We start from the raw sequence: 18,225 nt of genomic DNA on the forward strand, positions 1-18,225 counted from the left end.
GGAAGCTATGAATAACAGTAACAGTAGCAAAATATAATTGGTTGTGAGGGGAAAGATGTGGAAATAATCTACACGATAATACCAGATAAGACCAGGGGTTACTGAAATGAGAGGTGTTGCAGCATTATAGCAACATTATTGCAAATGTCTGGTCTGTGACATACAATCTTGCTGATTAATGAATGCAAGAGATGGTCCAAAACCAAGAGTGTGCAACACTGAAAAGACTTAGGTGCTCATTAAGAGTATTTAAATTATTTATTTCTCAAATGGTACCAAAGAACCGCCTTGATCCATCTGAACATACAGTATTGTTAAGCCTTCCCGTCATCACCCTCATCACTTCCTCCATTTCTTCACTTTGTTGCACATTAAAAGTCTTCATTGGTTCAGGAAGCAGAATCCCTTGAACTTATGACAGGCTTGTATTGTGAAACGTCTACAGGAAGTTATGAGTAACAGTAACAGTAGCAAAATATAAAGACAACGACTAGAGTTGATAGGATTGAATTGATAGGTAGAGAATATTTCAGTTTAAAGACACCACTTCTGTTAAAGTTTTTCTGGTAAAACTAGATTGTGTATTATATCAGCACAGCTAATATAACTTATGAGGAAAGCAAGGAGATACAAAGGGAAATATTTTTTGCATTTTACAGCGTCAGAGGAAAACAAGACCACTACAGCTGAATGAGGTATGAGCTCCCATGAAGTTGAATAATAACAGCCGAACAGATTGACACGTTGGCCACTGGAGTGATCAAAAACAAATGAGACTTAAACACGGATCCAATGGCACGTCCTCCTGAAGACACTCTGAAGATCTGGTGCACAAAGAATTAGATTCTAACACTTTGTGCATGCTTTGGTCTCTGACACTGCCTGCTTATGTGTCAAAGTACTGGGGGAGTGGATTTGTTATCAGTGGCTTTACGTGGTCTGGTCAAAGTGCATACTACATGCTGAGCTTTTCTTGCACTGGTGAATCTGCATCCATTCAAAATTAACTCTGGAATAAACTTTAATAAGGTAAAGTGTTATGTTTTATGTTAAGCAGCCTGGTCATAAAATGTGTTTTATATTCCTGTAATGATTTTGAAGCCTGAGGTGTTTTGTGGTCCTTCCAGTTTGACTGATAAAAGTTTTATTTGTGAGAAAATTAAAAGTCCTTCTGTCTTGGTTTGCCTGTGAGCTTGTTCTTAAGTAAGTAATTTGATCAGGCTGCTGGAACCCTTGAAAATGTTTAAGTCTACGTCTTCCCTGAAGGGAGATTAAGAGCACAAGCTGAAGAGCCGATTACTGATGAAGACATTGATCATAAATTGAATCATAATCTCAGATAAAAGCAACCTTTATCATTTTTCAGATATGCAGTATATCATTTCTACACCTGTGACCTTTATTGGATGAAAGCATAGCTTTAAATGCTATTGATTGCAAACATTAATGGTATTTTCTGCAGGTAGCAGGAATGACTACAGAAAAAACTAAGTGGAAGGAGTTTTTAGAGGTGTTGAGTGTTCTGCAATGGGAACTGACGTTTCTCTTTTTAGGTAAGGTCCCACTACATTTACTCTGCTTGAACTTGTATAATATTAATAATACATTCTGCTACAGTACATTAGCTCACCTATTTATTCATAAGCATTTTGATACATCTGTTTAACCATGCTGTATTAACATTTGCACCAGAGCTAACTTAAGACATATTTTGTACCCCTAACATTTGGTCTCTCATATCATCCAACATGACACACATTCAGGGGTGTCTTGTATCATCTTGATGGTGTATCTCATGTTTACCTCACTGTGGCCGCTCCCCACTCTATACTTCATATGGCTGATGAAGGACTGGCAAACCCCTGAAAGAGGTAAAGGAAACTGCATCATTTAAGTATTCATGACTGTCAACACAACATGCAGTGTACAGACTGAAACACTAGATTTCTGAGAGTGCACACTGCTGTCCCATAATGCATTGGAAAGGAAATAGTGGAGCTACTCACAGCTGGAAAATATAAAAACAAACTGGAAACACATTTTACTTTCTATTTGTGAAGTCACTGTTTGATAATATAAAACAGTTACCTATGTTGAATATTTTGTATATCAACTACAAAAACTGTACACTAAGACAATAAGTGTACCCGAGGGCTGGGTACCTTTTAAAAATACCAGTACCCTTAAAATGATACTGGTACCAATAGAGTACTTCATTCAATAATTGTTTTCTCTACTTCACTGGATACTTATTATCTGAATGGAATCATTCAGTTGTTTGTTACAATGAAGTATTATCACCACAGATGGATTTGTATGGGTTGTAGCTTCGGGGGTAGTGGGCCAATCATAAGATGCATTAAATCAAAGAACACTTGCAGTGATTGGCTGAGAACCAAACAAACAGCTATTGTTTCTTGATCTGGGTCAAAAAATGATCAAATGCAGATATTGTTTGACCTTAAACCTTAAAGTATTGAGTACCAAAACCAAGCTCTAGTGTGTATTATATAATGTATACAGTTAGTATGTAGTGTGAAATTGGGTCACACCCACACATAGTGTCTGTAAGATTTCTAATGTCTCCATCAGGAGGCAGGAGAACACTATTTCTAAGGAAGTGGAAGGTATGGGACCACATGAGAGACTATTTTCCAATCAAGGTAAGATTAATCATGCATCTTTTAATACTTGCCTCAGATCTGGTGTTCTTCTCATCATCTAATTGTATTAACTTAACTTGGAACAAATGGATCTGAGATTGATTCAAAGTGACTGGAAAACTATTTTGAAACAAAAGTCAGCTTTATCCTAACTCTTTCATGAAAAAATGAAATGTGTATTAGTGAAACTATGTTAAACAATCATTTAATTTTGGACACAAGCAGTGTGTTGTCAGTGTCACATTTCAGATGTCTATGAGTTGTTAGCAGCACCACCAAATAATGATTTCTCCCTCTAAACTTCTCACATGCTTTCATTTTAATAAATGTTCAAATGACCCAATAATTCACCAAAAATCAAAGACTAGAGAAGATGTCCAAAAAAAACCTGAAAACAAATTTCTGTATCAGAACTTTGTGTTTTTCTTCTTTCCTCTCCCATTAATCATTTCATGACCTCTCACAATTATCTGCTGACCCATCGGAGGGGCCAACCCCTAGGTTGGGAAACAGTGCACTAAACTAGCTAAGTGTAGATAAAGTAGTTAAAACTAGCTCCACCTCCAGCAGCTACAACAGTAACATGCTGCTGATGCTTCAGTATTAATAATCTAATGATGTCATATTAATAATATATCAGCCAGAGGGACCAAACCTACTTTTACTACATTTTACTGCTTTTACTTAAGTAGGTTTTTTTATAAAGGACTTTTTACTTGTAATTAAGTATTCTGACATAGTTGCATTGGTACCTTTTCTCAACAAAAGGCCTGTGGCACTCATCTGGTGTGACTCTTCTGTGATGTCTTATTCAAATTACATACAGTGAAACTTGGTTCTTTTAATATGAAGAACAGAGATTGATTGATCAACTCTGTTAATCCCCTTGTGTTAATTTTCTTGCTCAGTTGGTGAAGACAGCTGAGCTGAATCCAAACAAAAACTACATCTTAGGCTGTCACCCGCACGGTATCATGTGTGCTGGAGGCTTTGCCTGCTTCACCACAGAGAGCTGTGGCTTTGTGGAGGCATTTCCTGGGATGCGTTCCTGCCTGGCGGTATTGGCAGGACTCTTCAAGATACCACTCTTCAGGGACTACATAATGGCTGCAGGTATTTAAAACAAGCTCAGCAAAAGAGCTGAACTGTTCTGTCTCATAGTCTGATAAGCAGTTTATATGAGGTTAATAATTAAAGTGAAAATTCACTTTTAGTTTGTTAGATTGCACATAGATCAGTCATTGAATGTGTGATGCCTTTTTTTTTACTATCAGACAAGTTGTTTTGTTCTGCTTGTCTTTAAACAGAATCAGTCTCCATTGAATTATTTATGCTCTCTTACTTTTTCTATATGACTAGGTCTTTATCCAGTCAGCAAACCAAGCCTCACCCACCTCCTTTCAAAAAGTGGTAAAGGAAATGCAGTGGTGATTGTGATTGGGGGCGCTGCAGAGTCTCTGGCATCCTCTCCTGGAGTCCACACAGTGGTCATGAAGCAAAGAAAGGGATTTGTCAGGATAGCTCTTGAGTTTGGGTGAGAACACAGGAAATAACCATAATCAATTTTATACTCACATGCAGCCAACTGACAACAACTGGACACAGTGACATAACCTCTGCTGACTTTCCTCAGGGCTGACCTGGTGCCTGTTTACTTGTTCGGGGAGAATGAACTCTTTCGGCAGGTAATTTTCTCAGATGGCAGCCTAGGTCGGAGATTACAGGACCTGTTCAAAAAGATAATGGGTTTTGCCCCATGTCTATTTGTTGGTGAGCGCTTTGGATTGCTGCCCTACAGGTCTCCAGTCACCACTGTTGGTGAGTATTTCATGATCCTGGAGATAGTTAATATTCCTAACTTAATGTACTGACCCACCTTTATTCTAACACTGTGCTTCTTGCAGTGGGAAGTCCCATCTCAGTGCCAAAACGTGTCACACCAACTGAGGAGGAGGTCGACCACTATCATAAACTTTACATGGAGGGCCTGTCCAAATTATTCCATGAACACAAGGTCAGCTGTGGACTTTCAGAAAGTCACAAGCTTCAGATCATTTAGACGTTTCAAATAGCTTGAACTCCACCGCTGCATTTTTATATGCTGCGCTTAATGACACTCGCCTTCAACAGTACTCCAACAATGAGAGTTTACAGTGTGGTCAGTCAGATGTGGTAATGAAACTGATCTTCAGAGTTCATATTGTAAGTGCTGATGTGAAAGTATTTAACATGTGCCTCATAATTAATGAAATGTGAAGGCCATGATTTGGGAAAACTACATTCCCAAAGCACTGAGAATATTGATGTATTATCATGCTTTTGACATTATGTTTACATCACACTTAAATATGTCTTTTCTAATATGTTTACACAAATCTGGTTATGATATGGTAAATTATTGGTAATAAATGATTGCTTATGTTAAAATGTGTTGCTTGTTTTTCTAACAATTTGTGGGAGAACAGGAATCAAGCAGATGAATTATGTAGAAAATCACAAGAATGCATTTTTCATGGTACTAGCAACAGTTGTATACACATACTTAAGTAAAATACTTAATTTCTTTGTAAATGGTGTATTTGTATTGTGAAGAAACTACATTTTATTTCAGTTCAGCAATTCTGAATGTTTTGTGCAGTAATGACAGCCTCCTGCAGTTTTCCAGTTAGCCTCTGTGCCAAATCAAATGGCCAGCAGACGTCCACATTATGCAATTCAATGCTTTACCCACTAGAGGGCAACCAGTCTTCACATCTGTTTCAAGTCCTTTATCAGAAGGGTTGGGGCGAGGAGGGAGGGGTGGGGGTCTCCGAATGTGCCACAGAGAATATCAGCTGTTCAGGACTGGGCATGAGCACAGGTGTACAAAAACACAATATTATCATCTAATTACTTTATACATTTAGCAAAACAAGACAAAATGTACAAAATGTCTAACACTAATTAGTCCCTCTTAATGACTAATGTGTTTAAGCTTGTGTTGTGCTGATGTCCACTTAAAATTTCATTTATATATACACGATACAATTTGATCCTATCGACCATAAAAACTAGATTTTGTACAAATCTCCTCTGAGGTTTCTTCTCACAGGCTCTGAGAAGTGCAGTCACTTTTGCACATCACTGATGAACAATTCTAGGACCATATTTAACCTCCTATTCTTAAGTAAAATCTATCAAAAAAAAAAGCTGTTTTTTGACAGCTGAACAATTTTTTGGCACTTACAACACTGTGTGGAGACAGCCCTGAACTGGTTTGAATCCTATTTAAAAGGGAGAGGGACTACTTTGTGTCTACAGGTAGTTATAGATCTGAGTGGATAAAAATGATGTGCAGTGTTCCCAAAGCTCCATTCTGGGGCTTCTTCTGTTCACTTCAGTTCTTAGATCTTTACACTGGCTTCCTGTTTGTCAAAGACTTCTTTGATTTTGCCTTTTTCTGATTTTTTTAATACTGCTATCCCCAGAGTTTTTATGCTCTACATATCTGGAACAAACTCCCAGAGAACTGCAGATACGCTGCAAGCCTCAGTTCTTAGAAATCAAAGCTGAAGACTTTTCTGTTTGCCGCTGCCTTTTATTGAATCTAACTTGAGGCTTTTGATTAATGTCTTACACTCCACTGTCACTTTTACTCTCATTTTATTTCTTATTCTATTTTAGCTTATTTTAATTTTCTATTGAACTTTTTAATAGTATTTAAATATTACATATAATATTAAATTGCTTCATGTTTCTTTTGCATTTTGTCTTGATGCCTTTTATGTTTTATGTAAAGCACTTTGAATTGCCTTGTTGCTGAAATGTGCTATACAAATAAACATGCCTTGATCCCAAGTTGTTAAATGCTGATGTGACCACAGAAGGATATGAGACATCTAGGATCAATGTGTCAACCAGACCACATTTCTTCATCTGAAGCTTGTCCTTATAATTCTGACTGGCTGCTTTTCTGAATCTTTTCGATGCTCTGATCTGCCTAGAGTAACACACACAGCGTTTGATAAACCACATAATACATATTACTGTAATTAGATCACAACTTTATTGAAGAACAAGTTTACAGCAGAAGTTTGTTCTAGTAGTGGCACAATAATTGCAAAATAAAATATTTAGGAAAACAAATGAGCTAATCTCTACACATAGCGAGCAGAACACAAAACAGGGGAAGAATTAAGACCAAAGACTAAGTGAACCTTCTAAAAGAAGTCCATATCATCAGGTGCGTCAAGGTCGCGATATTCAATGATGTTGCGTGGATCACCTCGTGACATTCTGAGACAGTTGAGGGTGTGAGGAGAAAAACAGAAGAGAAAAGAAGAACAGAAAAGATAATGAATAAAGTGGATCATAACTCTCCAAGACCAGAAAACAGACACAGACCAAAGCAAAATAAAGGTCAGACGTACAGTGGTCTCACCTAATGTTGCGTGGCTTCCCAAGGTAGCCACCTTGTCCGCGGAAGTTGTCGTAGTTGCCTCTGCCTCCTCCTCCTCCTCCTCCTCCGTACTGATTGGGGGGATAGGGAGGTCCTCCTGCAACAAAGGATTTAAAATCAGAACAAAAAATACTGGTTGCCATCCAACATGACAAAAACAAGTACAGTCAGAGAACATACCACCGTAGCCCATCAGTGGGGGGCGAGGCTGTCCAAAACCCATTGGACCCTGAGGACCCTGAGGAGGAAATGGCATGCTGGGAGAAAGCAAGCCTGCAGGACAGTCCCAAACAGAAAAAAAAATTAGCTCATACTGAAAGATTATTCCATTATTTAAGCTCCAGTGCACTAATTCATTTATTCAGTCAGTCATTGTTAAAGAGCTACAATCCTTTATTAGTATCTGAACTGAGTAGATAGAAATATCATTTCTACCTTGACCTGGGACTGGAAGAGGAGGAATTTTCATCTCTGGCAGAGACGGTCTCTTGGCATCCATCATGAAATTGTTAAAGAACACCACCTCCTTTTTTACTTCTTCAATTTTATCCCCGTGTTTGTTGAGGATGTGCTTCCGTACAAACTCTGGCCCCTAAGATTTAATTAAACATGCATGAAATCTTAGCGTGATGAAAAGAACTAAACAAAAAAGTGTATGACTATGTCTTCTGATAGGTTGAAAGCACAACAGATAACTTGTATAAACATTTTAAATCCTTTGAAATTTGGACAAAATCACATCTTTTTGTGTTGTACAGTCCTCAATTCTTTGCTTTACAAGCGCTCACCTTAAACTTCTTGCCACTAAGCGGACAGAGCCACTTGTCCTTTCCAAGCTCTTGAGTGTTTGCAGACACAAACTTTTCCACCTCCTCCGCAGGGTCCTTGCGGCCCATCTTCACTGCCTCATCCTCAGACAGTACTTCTTTTAAACTAAACAAAGGACACAGCTTCTCCTCCATCATCTTCTGCCATTGTTGCACTATTTGAAAAAAAAAAAAAAGCAGCTTTAACATGCAGGTAAATCATCTATGAAAACACAGTATCAAATATGAAATTTTCCCCTGAGAAAGCATTCACAAATATATAAAAATGGTCATGGTTCTAAAAGAAATTTTAAAACTATTAGAAGTTAGCAGGAAAATGTGAGAGGCGAGAAACAGTGAAACAAATGTAAAATACATGGTTTAGCAGGGACTGAATATATTAAAGAATATTATCAATAATTCCACATATTTTTAGATAAATAAAAATTAAACAAAATTATAAATCAAACTGCAGTTCAATCCTGTACATAAATCAATTAAATTACATTTGCTGCTGTACAATTGACATATTTACTCTCTCTCTCTTCCCACTGCCCTCCCCCAATGTTACATAACACAAACAAGTGAAGCAGACCGACCTTCTCCATGTGTAATGCGGTTGGGGGGGATGGGTCCACGTACATGGATCATGCCACAGCGATTGGGCATTTCATCCTCACTGGGGTATTCACAGGTGTTGTAGTAATCAATTGAATGCACAATGCGCAGGTACAAGATCAGCCGATCCAAAACCTGGAACAAGGTAGAGGGCAAAGAAACCTTATGAAAACTGAATGTACAGATTTGGTCATTTCAATATAGCCAGCCATTTGAGTGACAGGCGTGGAACACTACAAATACAATATATTTTAAAATGTAAATTGTGTGTTTGTTTTTTAAATACAATGATTGATTCAGATCAGGAATTGTTTTCCCCAGTGCTGCCGTATATTACAAATTCATAACTGCAACAGGCAAACCTTGGCTAGCTTGTCGTCCCTCTCCACAGTCATCTCTGTAGGGTTTCCTTCCTTGGTGCCCTCCTCAGAATCCATCCCGCTTGCAGAGCCCAGGAGCTCCTCCTCCTCAGCACTCACCTCCTCTATCAGGTAATCAGTGATATTCTTCAAGATGGGGTTCTGGGCTGGCAGCTTTGGGAAACACAAATGAATAATTTAGTGATGACAGGATCATTTGAAAATGATCTATTTTTGAAAAACACAAACACATCCAAAAATGCACTTACCTCTGTGCTCTGACTATCGTCCTGAGACTTCAAGCTCCACAGGTCTCCTTTATCGTCCAAGGCATGGATGAGTTTGGCAGCCAGCTTGATGTCATTGCGGAGCACCTGCTTGTGCTGAGTGATGCCATTAACATTACGCACCCTCCGCGCCAGGTCCCTGTTCACCCCTGGTGCCAGCTCACAGTCTCGCAGCTGTGAAGTGTGGAGTATACAACAGACCTTTTAAAGGCCTTAATTGCAGTTTAGGGAAATTACACTTGTTCTACAAAACAGAAGCAAAAAATCTATCCAAGGCTGATTGAGTCCAACATGCTGAGATGAAACTGTTCAGAAGTGTTGTTTTGGAGATACAACATCTTTCACTGCAGCTATCATGATAAAATAAAACAATAAAGAGGCGAGAATACGTCACACTCGACATTAATGTTTAGGAAAGTTGAGTGCCAAGAAAGGCGCCTTTAAATAAAATGTATTATCATCATTATTATTATTATTATTATTATTATTATTATTATTATTATTTAACGCTCAGCATAGAAAGTGCAATGCTAGCAACACATTCATGCAGTACATACATTACAGTAATTTACTAAGACAAAAAACACAGCAAAAATATATAAAACAGATTAGATGGGATCATTTTGTCTCTTTCGCCTGCTCTGTAACACATACACTGCTGTATGGACTGTCACCAGAGTCTGACACACTTACTCGAATGTTCTGCAGATTCCAGCAGACCTCTTTGATGTTGACGCTGCGATCAAATGTCACCCAGCAACGTCTGAAGAACCTGCAACAGCACAGGGTTCACTTAAACATCAATGTGTAGTCTTGTAGTCTCTTGCTTTACACAATATGTGACACATACGCAGATGTACAGATATTTTTTTAAACGAACCTGCGCTCTGGATGAGGGTCGGACAAGCAAACCCGGAGAAAGCCAGAGTATCTACGACACAGCTGAGAAAGGAAAAATAGATAAGCATACTGACTTTTAAACAAAGACACTTTATTTAGTGTGATTCTCTTGACAAGAACAGAGCCTGTGTCAACTCACTGCGATAATCTCAGCCTTGGAAATAGTTGGAGCAATGCTTCTCATGAACAGAGAGCAGGTCCTGTGGAGAGGCCGGGGTCTGGGAGAGTCATCTTTGGGCTTTTTTTCTTCTTTCTTCTCCTCCTCCTCCTCAGTGTTCTCCTTAGGTTTCACCTCTTTGTCATTAGATGGGAGAGAGAGTTATGACTACTGGAAATATAGAAGCGGAAAAAAACATTTTAAATAGGACATCTCACTACGAATTTCATTCCTCACCTTCACCCTCCTCTTCTTCCTCATCCTTGTCTTCCACCTCTTCTTTCTTTACGGGTTTGTCAGAGCAGTTGGAGTTGGAGTCTGAATCCGAGTCTGAATCGCTCTCTGAGGCACTGGCTTCATCATCACTATCCCCGCTGCGCTTTCTCTTTCTTCTTGGCTGGTAAATGAAAGAGAGAACAATGAGAGCCATTCAGTCCATTCTCCTCATTAGCAAATAAGTAATATAATGGAAGTGACACTGACCTTCTTGGGTTCGGGCATGTCTTCTTCTGTAGGTTCTTTCTCTCCCTCCTCTTTAATATCCTCCCCTTTTTCCGCTCTGGCTGCAGCTCTCTCTGTGATGGCAGAATCGCTCTGGTCCTGTAACAAAGTTTACTGACATCAGTTTAGCACAATGAAATCTTTACTGCCTGGGAGAGGCTGACAGAGAACAAAACTTACCTTTTCGGTCTTGTCTTTCTCCTCTGAGGGTTTGCGGTCGCCATCCAACATTTTGAGCTCTTCTCTCTTAGGAGGTTCAGCTCCCCCTGAAACAGACGCCGCCTTCTCCCTGTCCTCTTCCTCTTCAGATGGCAAGTCCAAGATGCGAAGATCATGATCTGTCCCACCTTCCATTTTTATCACGGCTGAAGGCAAGCAATAGGTTTTGTGGTTCAGGCTACAGTTGATGACTGTTTATATTCTTTAGATACAATTATTCCGGGGGCCTCACCTGCATCCAGAACCTTGATGATGGCTGGTGTTTGTTCAATGTCCAAAGAGACATTATCAAACCAGCTATTCTCCATCAGGAACACAAAGACATTCACACGGTTGCGCAGGGCACCGTGGGCCTCTGCCTTAAGTCGGCTGGCCTCATCTGGGTGGTACTTGGACCTGAACCTGTGTCCACAGTCGGGGTCCACAAAAGAGTGGGGAGGGAATGACGAGGGTTGGGATGAACGGGATGTAAAAGTTAGAGAACAAATTCATATTATATGTCTATGCTGCATCTGTGCTGTCACAAAAGTACAATGATTAATTAAACTGCATATTACTATTGTCTTATCACCACATCATTAACAAATATCTTTTACATCCAGATGGTTGTTTGTTGGAAAAAGTTAAAAATGCCAAAAATCAGTCAGTGGAATTAAAGTATCTAAACAGATGACTACCATAATCAAGACTGTGATTTGCATCTGCTGTAAATTGCTTGTTGTGTTAAGTCTTTCAGTGTATGCATGTTTAGACTCTGTGATTGCTGTAGCTGTGATTATTGCACATTACTAAAAAGTTTGAGGTTAACTCACCAAAAAATAAAGAAAAAAACACAACAGAGAGAATGTAAAATTAAGCATTCACATATTCAAATTTTCACATAATAAATGTGTATCAGTGAGTGGACTACAGTTACCTTTTGCTCTGCCAGTTTAATAACAAATAAATACAGAGAGGGGTCTCTTCTGTGAAAATGCGCTCCACTTCACCCCAATGGTGTGTCTGTATACACACAAATTCGGTTTTGGGATTCGATTTGATCCGAATGTAAAAAGAAAATAGTGTGGAAAAAGCATAAAACAAGAAAACAAAAATCTCCATGCGCGGTAGACTACTTGACTGTCTATCTAAGATCCCTGATACTGTGTGTCTAAGAGCAACTGCATTGTGCGCAGTGCATGCCCTCACTGTCTAAGACCGACTCGTGCGAGTGAGCTCCACTTTTTCTCATCTTGAAAAAAACACGTCGTCAACGTAGTAGTAGGAATGGAGGGAGGAAAATGGGTTATGACAACAACAAAACAAGTTTGCATGATACCTGTGAAATAAGTGTAATAAGCATTAACGGGCATTAAAAAACGGTTAAAATGTTGAACAAGAAAGAGAAAATCAACCCAAACAATGAGGATGTCTTTATAGCCAAGGCTGCATGGAGTTGAAATAAAATTGAATTAATTCAGCTTTAATCTTTTTATTGCATGTTTGTGAAAAGAATTTAGAGAAAAGTGCTTTTATTGATTTACTGTACATCATTGTGAAGAAGAATATAATAAAGTGAGTTTACTCTATCTCAGACCTGCTGAGTCCTTTCGATAGGCATGTAGTAATTTGGACTGATGTTGAATTTGGGTTGATTTTCTTCCTTTATAAACTACAAGTACTGTAACACAAATCATTCATAAGACAATCTGTGCTGATTGTGGGCCCGGTCCTAGTACATGGGTGCAACTGCCCTCATAAAAAAGCCATAACTGGAGATATCACATTATATTATATGGTCAAAGATGTTAATGCAAATGCTTGATTAATCAGCCATCAAAAAAATATCAATGTATGAATAATGTCCCACGATACACCCACCATAGGACCAAGCACCACTTATTAGATTGTTATTCAAAAAAAGCAATTATATCTAAAAAGAATTATGGTAATGAAACATTGTAAAAAATAAAAAAAAGGAAATCTGGCCATGACAATCAAAGCTTAGGTGGCTAAAAGACTTCAACTAATAAAATAACTAACTGTACATCTACATGAAATTTACTACTATTCATGATTAGAGTTTATGTAGTAAAGGAAATTAAGATCGTACCACTCTTCATCCTTATGAGCCAAAAAGAAATCCTGCATCTGCTGTCGGCGGAAGTCGATTTTGTACTCATTGTAGCGTTTGACTGCTTCAGTCTCATCCACAGAATCATCCAGGGACAGCAGGAACTCTTTAAAGCTCTTCATTATCGGAGGGGGAGGACCCAAGTCCATGTCATGTATGTTACCAAGCCTGACAGAAGAGAGGCAAGTTATAAGTGGGTGAGCATACGAGTTTATTTTTTAAATTATTCTATGTATTAGTTGTGTGATAACAGAGAACATATTGTCCTTTGTTTTGTTTTTTTTTTAAACACAATTAAATTAACGTTCAATACCCAACAAATGTTGCAGTTGTTAGAATCCTAAGCTCTTTCAACTCTGACTGTAACTCTCACCTCGCCTGAATGGGGATGCCATGATGTGGCTGCATGAGGTGCAGGTCAGGGTGGCCCCAGTGCTGTGGTGGGCCATAGCTGGGTCCTCCTCCACCTCCATAACCCAAGTCATATCCACCTCGGTAAGGTTCTCCACCATGGTCGTCCCTGTATGCGGGAGAGAAACAAGATTAAACAACAGCAGATACCAGGTGTGTAGGCTGTGAAAGAGTGTTGCTGCAGATCTCACCAGTCTCTCCTCATACGTTTCTGCTGGGGACTCATATCATGTCTGGGAGGGGTGAATCTCTCCCTACGACCTCTGTCATAATCCCGGTATTCTCCACGGCTACGCCGTTCTCTGCCCCTGTCCCACTCTCTGGTAAGTTGATTTCAGGAAAAAAAAAACAGGACAGGAACACTTCAGTTATACAAATATTAATACTGAACATAGTTACACTCAAGAGTGAGAGGATCAGAGAGCCACCATTTAGCTACACTTATTATGATTTTTAGAGATGAGGTGGCTGCATGGGGTTGAACTGAATCACTGTCATGAATGATATTTCTCTGAGCTTTGACACATCTCTTTTTCTTACCTGTCATTCCAGTCATCTCTGCGTCTGTCTTCTCTCTCTCTGGACCTATCATAGTCACTTCTCTCCCGTCTGAATTTGTCCCTTCTCCTTCGATCATACTCATCATCACTGTCTCCCATCTCTATGAAGTCAGAAAAGACATATCATATGATATATACATATACATTTCCTAAGACACGTAGAGAACCTGCACTTTTAACACATATAAATTGTATAGCTGTATGTTGAATATGTTTTGGTAGACAGGTCAAATAATAAAACTTGTGTCTGTGTCCAACTATATATGGACCTAACTGTATCATCAGCAGACAGATAATTGTCAAAAAGCAAGTAAAGCTTGTTCATTTATGACTGACACAGTATTGTGACATTGAGCCTGCATGTAGCCTAGCAGGCATGCTAAAAAAAAGAGGGGAAGAGATAACTAGGCGAATGGTTAATGATGCAAACCTGGAAGCTGAATTTTAACCAACACTCAACTTTGCAGTTTGTATTGTGGATTCAACTGTTGCTGAGAAACTATCAAAACCTAAAGATAAAATACTAAGATGGTCTGCCTGAGAGGCGGCTAACAATTAGCATAAACTGTGCTGCTGAAACAACGACAAAGCTGCTAGCTGATGGCATATCACTTTGGAAGCCAAATTGTCAAATATTTAGGGACTACAAACTGTAACGTTAGCATAAACTAGGATAAATGTGTGTCTTCCCGGGTCAAAACAAAGGGAATAACTTATTGTTGTGGTGTCGGTTAGCTCGCGTTAGCCAGGATGCTAGCAGCAAGGTAGAAATTAAGAGCTCCAGTCTAGCTAAGGCTACAGATAAGTCTTTTTCTAGATGAGACATCAACTGCCACCTAAGTGTTTTAATACCAGTTTATACGATGTGACACAGTGTGAGGAAAACACTTCTGTACCTCAGTAATTATTATTTACTAGGATGAGCTTCGTGTCGTCTTCTTCTTCGCCTCCCTCCTCTCCTTCTTCATGTTTTAGGGTCGTTGACGAACAACAAGATGGTGCATTACCGCCGCCACCTGGTGTGGAGTGTAAATTTCAATTATATCTGTAAAGGCTGGAAAAATCATTATTTCACACTATTTGAAGTCTTTTAAATAAGTGTACATCATACAGCTTTATGAATTGTAAGAACTAACTCATATATATATATATATATATATATATATACATATATATATATATATATATATATGTTTGAGTTAGTTCTTACCAAGCTGTATGATGTACACTTATTTAAAAAACAAAACCTAAAACTCCCTGCTTTTATGAAGTGACACTATTCCACCAAATGGAAATATTTTAAATGTCTCTTATCCTGACTCATGATTGCATTTTCAATTTTAATTTTTCCAATTCACTTTTAAGATTTCTGGGCCAAATATGCTACATAGAGGCATTTGTTTAAAAAATCATGTGAATCTGCCATAAGTCACTGACTCAGGGATTTTTGGCACTGTTGCAGCAGCATCACCTTATCAGGCGTGGGTGTACAGTGAGTGGGTGGGTTATGATGAGACCTCAATGTCGTCATGCAACTGTACACACGGATAACAGGTCTAATAATCAGTCAAACTATACAAAAATACTTATTCTGGGGCACTGGGCCTGTAGTTATTTGACTTGATATAACCATTAAATCTGTATTAGCAGGTTAAGTGTTAAAACAACCAGTTTGTACTGTTATTTTAAACCTCATGTGTATGTGGCATTCATATTTTCCGAATGTACTTTTCAATAGCAGATAAGAGGTGTTGTGAACATGTGCTTAAAAAAGTCACTGTTAAAGGTTTTGGTATTTGAATAATATTTTAATAGATTCATCTCTCATTCTATTTTATTTGACATTATCCAATAAACTGCTAAGTTTATCCTTTTTTTGTGCTTTTCTTCGTCCTTCCTCTGAACCTCAACTGGTGCTTCATATAATCCTGGATTACGCGTTGCCACACTTGAGTAGCCTGTGCTTCATCCTCCATGATAAATGCAGATTCTTCTTGTTGTGGGAGGGTCCGGATGTCCCTGGGTCCAAATGCAAAGTCTTGTCTGGGTCCACCACGGAACTCCAAAGGAGTGGTGATACGGTTTGAGTGGTGAGGATGATCCAAACAACTCTGTAAATATGTGAACAATAAACCATTCACATGTCATACAGTGTTAATCCCTCCTTATTTGTACAATATAATTTCAGTATCAAAAGGCACTACATAACAATTTTGTGACGTAAAGAATTTAAACGTTTCACTTTGACAACAGGTTTATTGTACAGTACACTATGACACACATAATGTCATTCATAAACAATGAAAAGGTTTCATTAATTATTCATCTTTATGTTTAATAAAAGATTGCAGTGCCTCATGTCAATAGTAGAAAGCATGAAATGAATCTGTTTATGGAACAGTACAGTTTAATCCACTGATTAAACTCTACTTCAATCTGATTATTATAATTGTAGAGACTGTCCTTTAGTTTCATTTGACATCCAAAAGCCGAACTGTAAATGGTAAATAGACTGTACTAATATAGTGCTTTTCTAGTCTTTTTGACCACTCAAAGCGCTTTTACACTACATGTCACATTCACCCATTCACATAAATTCGTACACTGATACAGGAGCTACCACACAGGGTGCCAACCTGCTCATCAGATGGAGACTAACATTCACACTGTAGTGGAGTTTGACAAGACAATACAGATATAAACTGTCACTCTCCATTTGAGGTCATTTGAATAGCATTTGAATACTTTCACTGCTCTTATGCTTTAGCATTTTTTCAACTTTAAAATTTTAATTTTAAGTGTTTGTTGAAAGTGTAGTGGACACCCATATTGAATAAATGTCAAACAGGTGCTGGAACAAAGGAACAATGTAAAATAGAAAGATGAACATCTGCACACTACAGCTCCTTTACATGCAATTTAATGAGATATCCACCAAGATTCGCCATTTTAAAGATGTTGACCCACAAAAAATAGATGTCAAACATACTTTATGCCATTACATAATGTCAAGTTAGAGAAAGACAAGATAAATCATCCTGTTTGAGACTCCTCTAGTGAAAATCAGGCAGCAAATTAATCTGATATTTAAATATAACTATAAATGTGTACTTTACCTCATGACGCGTCTCTTTGGAATCCAGCAGTACAAACAAAGAAACAAACAAGAACAGCAAGCAAGGCAATCTCAGCACAGCCGAGTGTGATGACATCTTACTGTACAACTGGCATTAGTCAGAATCCAGAGAAAGGTCATATATTTCTAATGAGTCAAAATGCTTCACATCATTTTTCTTGGAGATATATATACATATATATATATATATGTGTGTATGTATGTATGTCCTATAGTCTCACACACAATCCAGCCATTGGCTAACCTACATACACCCACCTTCTATTTGGAGGTAATTCAGCTCAAATATGAATGGTCTTTCTTCAAAGCAGCCGGTAACGTGATTAAAAGAACATGAAATGGTGACAATGAAAAGACTTGGAGCTTGTTAGCAAAGATTATAGGAATTAGATTCATCAACTGCAAGAAGTCTTATGAATGAATTACCATTTCACCCTAAAGCAGGCAACTGAACGTAGAGACTATCAACCAAAATGGCCATGAAAAAGAGTATTAATATAGGCTTTTGTTTATCATTGATTTAAGAGAATGTGGCCCTCTGAAAAATAGAGAACTCATTAAAACGACCATAAAAGAACATAAGTTAATTACCAGGAGATTTTCTTGGGTGAGCCACGCTTTTACATAAGGTTGGTCTTTTCATCATTATTAACGAGCCCACCTCGTTAAGGCTCTGCTCACTGAGGGCAGGCAGTGAAGAAGACACTGAAACTACCTTAAAAAATATTAATATAAATTAGTTTTAAGTATTTATTCCACATGACAAATTGTCACAGCAGAACACCTTTACTCATTAGCTCATACTGTGAACAAAAAAACACAAACTTCTAATAATGTGTCATTTAAGATACACTCCTTGATTTTGGCTTACTTTTCACCACTGTATATTACAGGTTAGAAATGGTTAATAAATGCATCTGGTTTAGATATTTACATCTGTGTCAAACTATGATTTTAAGTGTAGGATCTGCAAAATCACAAGATAATGATACACACATTAAAATAAAGCCATTATAAAGCAAAGTGTGATCATTTATGTCAAGAAAATTCATGTGTA

At 38.2% G+C, this 18,225-nt stretch overlaps 2 protein-coding genes across 6 annotated transcripts; one reads left to right on the top strand and one right to left on the bottom strand.

The window, feature by feature from the left end:
• Positions 1-1,014: 1,014 nt before the first annotated feature.
• mogat3b (monoacylglycerol O-acyltransferase 3b) lies at positions 1,015-5,083 on the top strand. The gene is made up of 8 exons (XM_053331479.1): positions 1,015-1,029; positions 1,463-1,553; positions 1,764-1,871; positions 2,593-2,663; positions 3,572-3,776; positions 4,023-4,197; positions 4,297-4,481; positions 4,568-5,083. The coding sequence occupies exons 2-8, from the start codon at positions 1,472-1,474 to the stop codon at positions 4,720-4,722; spliced, it is 981 nt and encodes a 326-aa protein (XP_053187454.1). The 5' UTR covers positions 1,015-1,029; positions 1,463-1,471; the 3' UTR covers positions 4,723-5,083.
• Positions 5,084-6,691: 1,608 nt separating this feature from the next.
• On the bottom strand, positions 6,692-14,996 carry srrt (serrate RNA effector molecule homolog (Arabidopsis)). Of its 5 annotated transcripts, none has more exons than XM_053331613.1 (20): positions 14,929-14,996; positions 14,013-14,133; positions 13,664-13,792; positions 13,435-13,581; positions 13,041-13,229; positions 11,181-11,350; positions 10,910-11,094; positions 10,712-10,828; positions 10,466-10,625; positions 10,211-10,365; positions 10,052-10,113; positions 9,865-9,943; positions 9,154-9,345; positions 8,888-9,058; positions 8,507-8,660; positions 7,890-8,083; positions 7,543-7,693; positions 7,282-7,374; positions 7,084-7,198; positions 6,692-6,938 (listed from the first exon to the last, which is right to left on the bottom strand). In XM_053331613.1, exons 2-20 carry the CDS (start codon positions 14,129-14,131, stop codon positions 6,863-6,865), a joined length of 2,658 nt encoding a protein of 885 aa, XP_053187588.1. In that variant the 5' UTR covers positions 14,132-14,133; positions 14,929-14,996; the 3' UTR covers positions 6,692-6,862. The 5 variants fall into 5 exon arrangements, with proteins under 5 accessions (XP_053187588.1, XP_053187586.1, XP_053187589.1 ...); XM_053331611.1 differs by having other exon boundaries at positions 7,537-7,693; XM_053331614.1 differs by having other exon boundaries at positions 7,073-7,198; positions 7,537-7,693.
• Between the last annotated feature and the right edge of the window lie 3,229 nt (positions 14,997-18,225).

Source organism: Scomber japonicus, chromosome 13 (assembly GCF_027409825.1).
Source record: "Scomber japonicus isolate fScoJap1 chromosome 13, fScoJap1.pri, whole genome shotgun sequence".
In the NCBI taxonomy this organism is placed as follows: domain Eukaryota; kingdom Metazoa; phylum Chordata; class Actinopteri; order Scombriformes; family Scombridae; genus Scomber; species Scomber japonicus.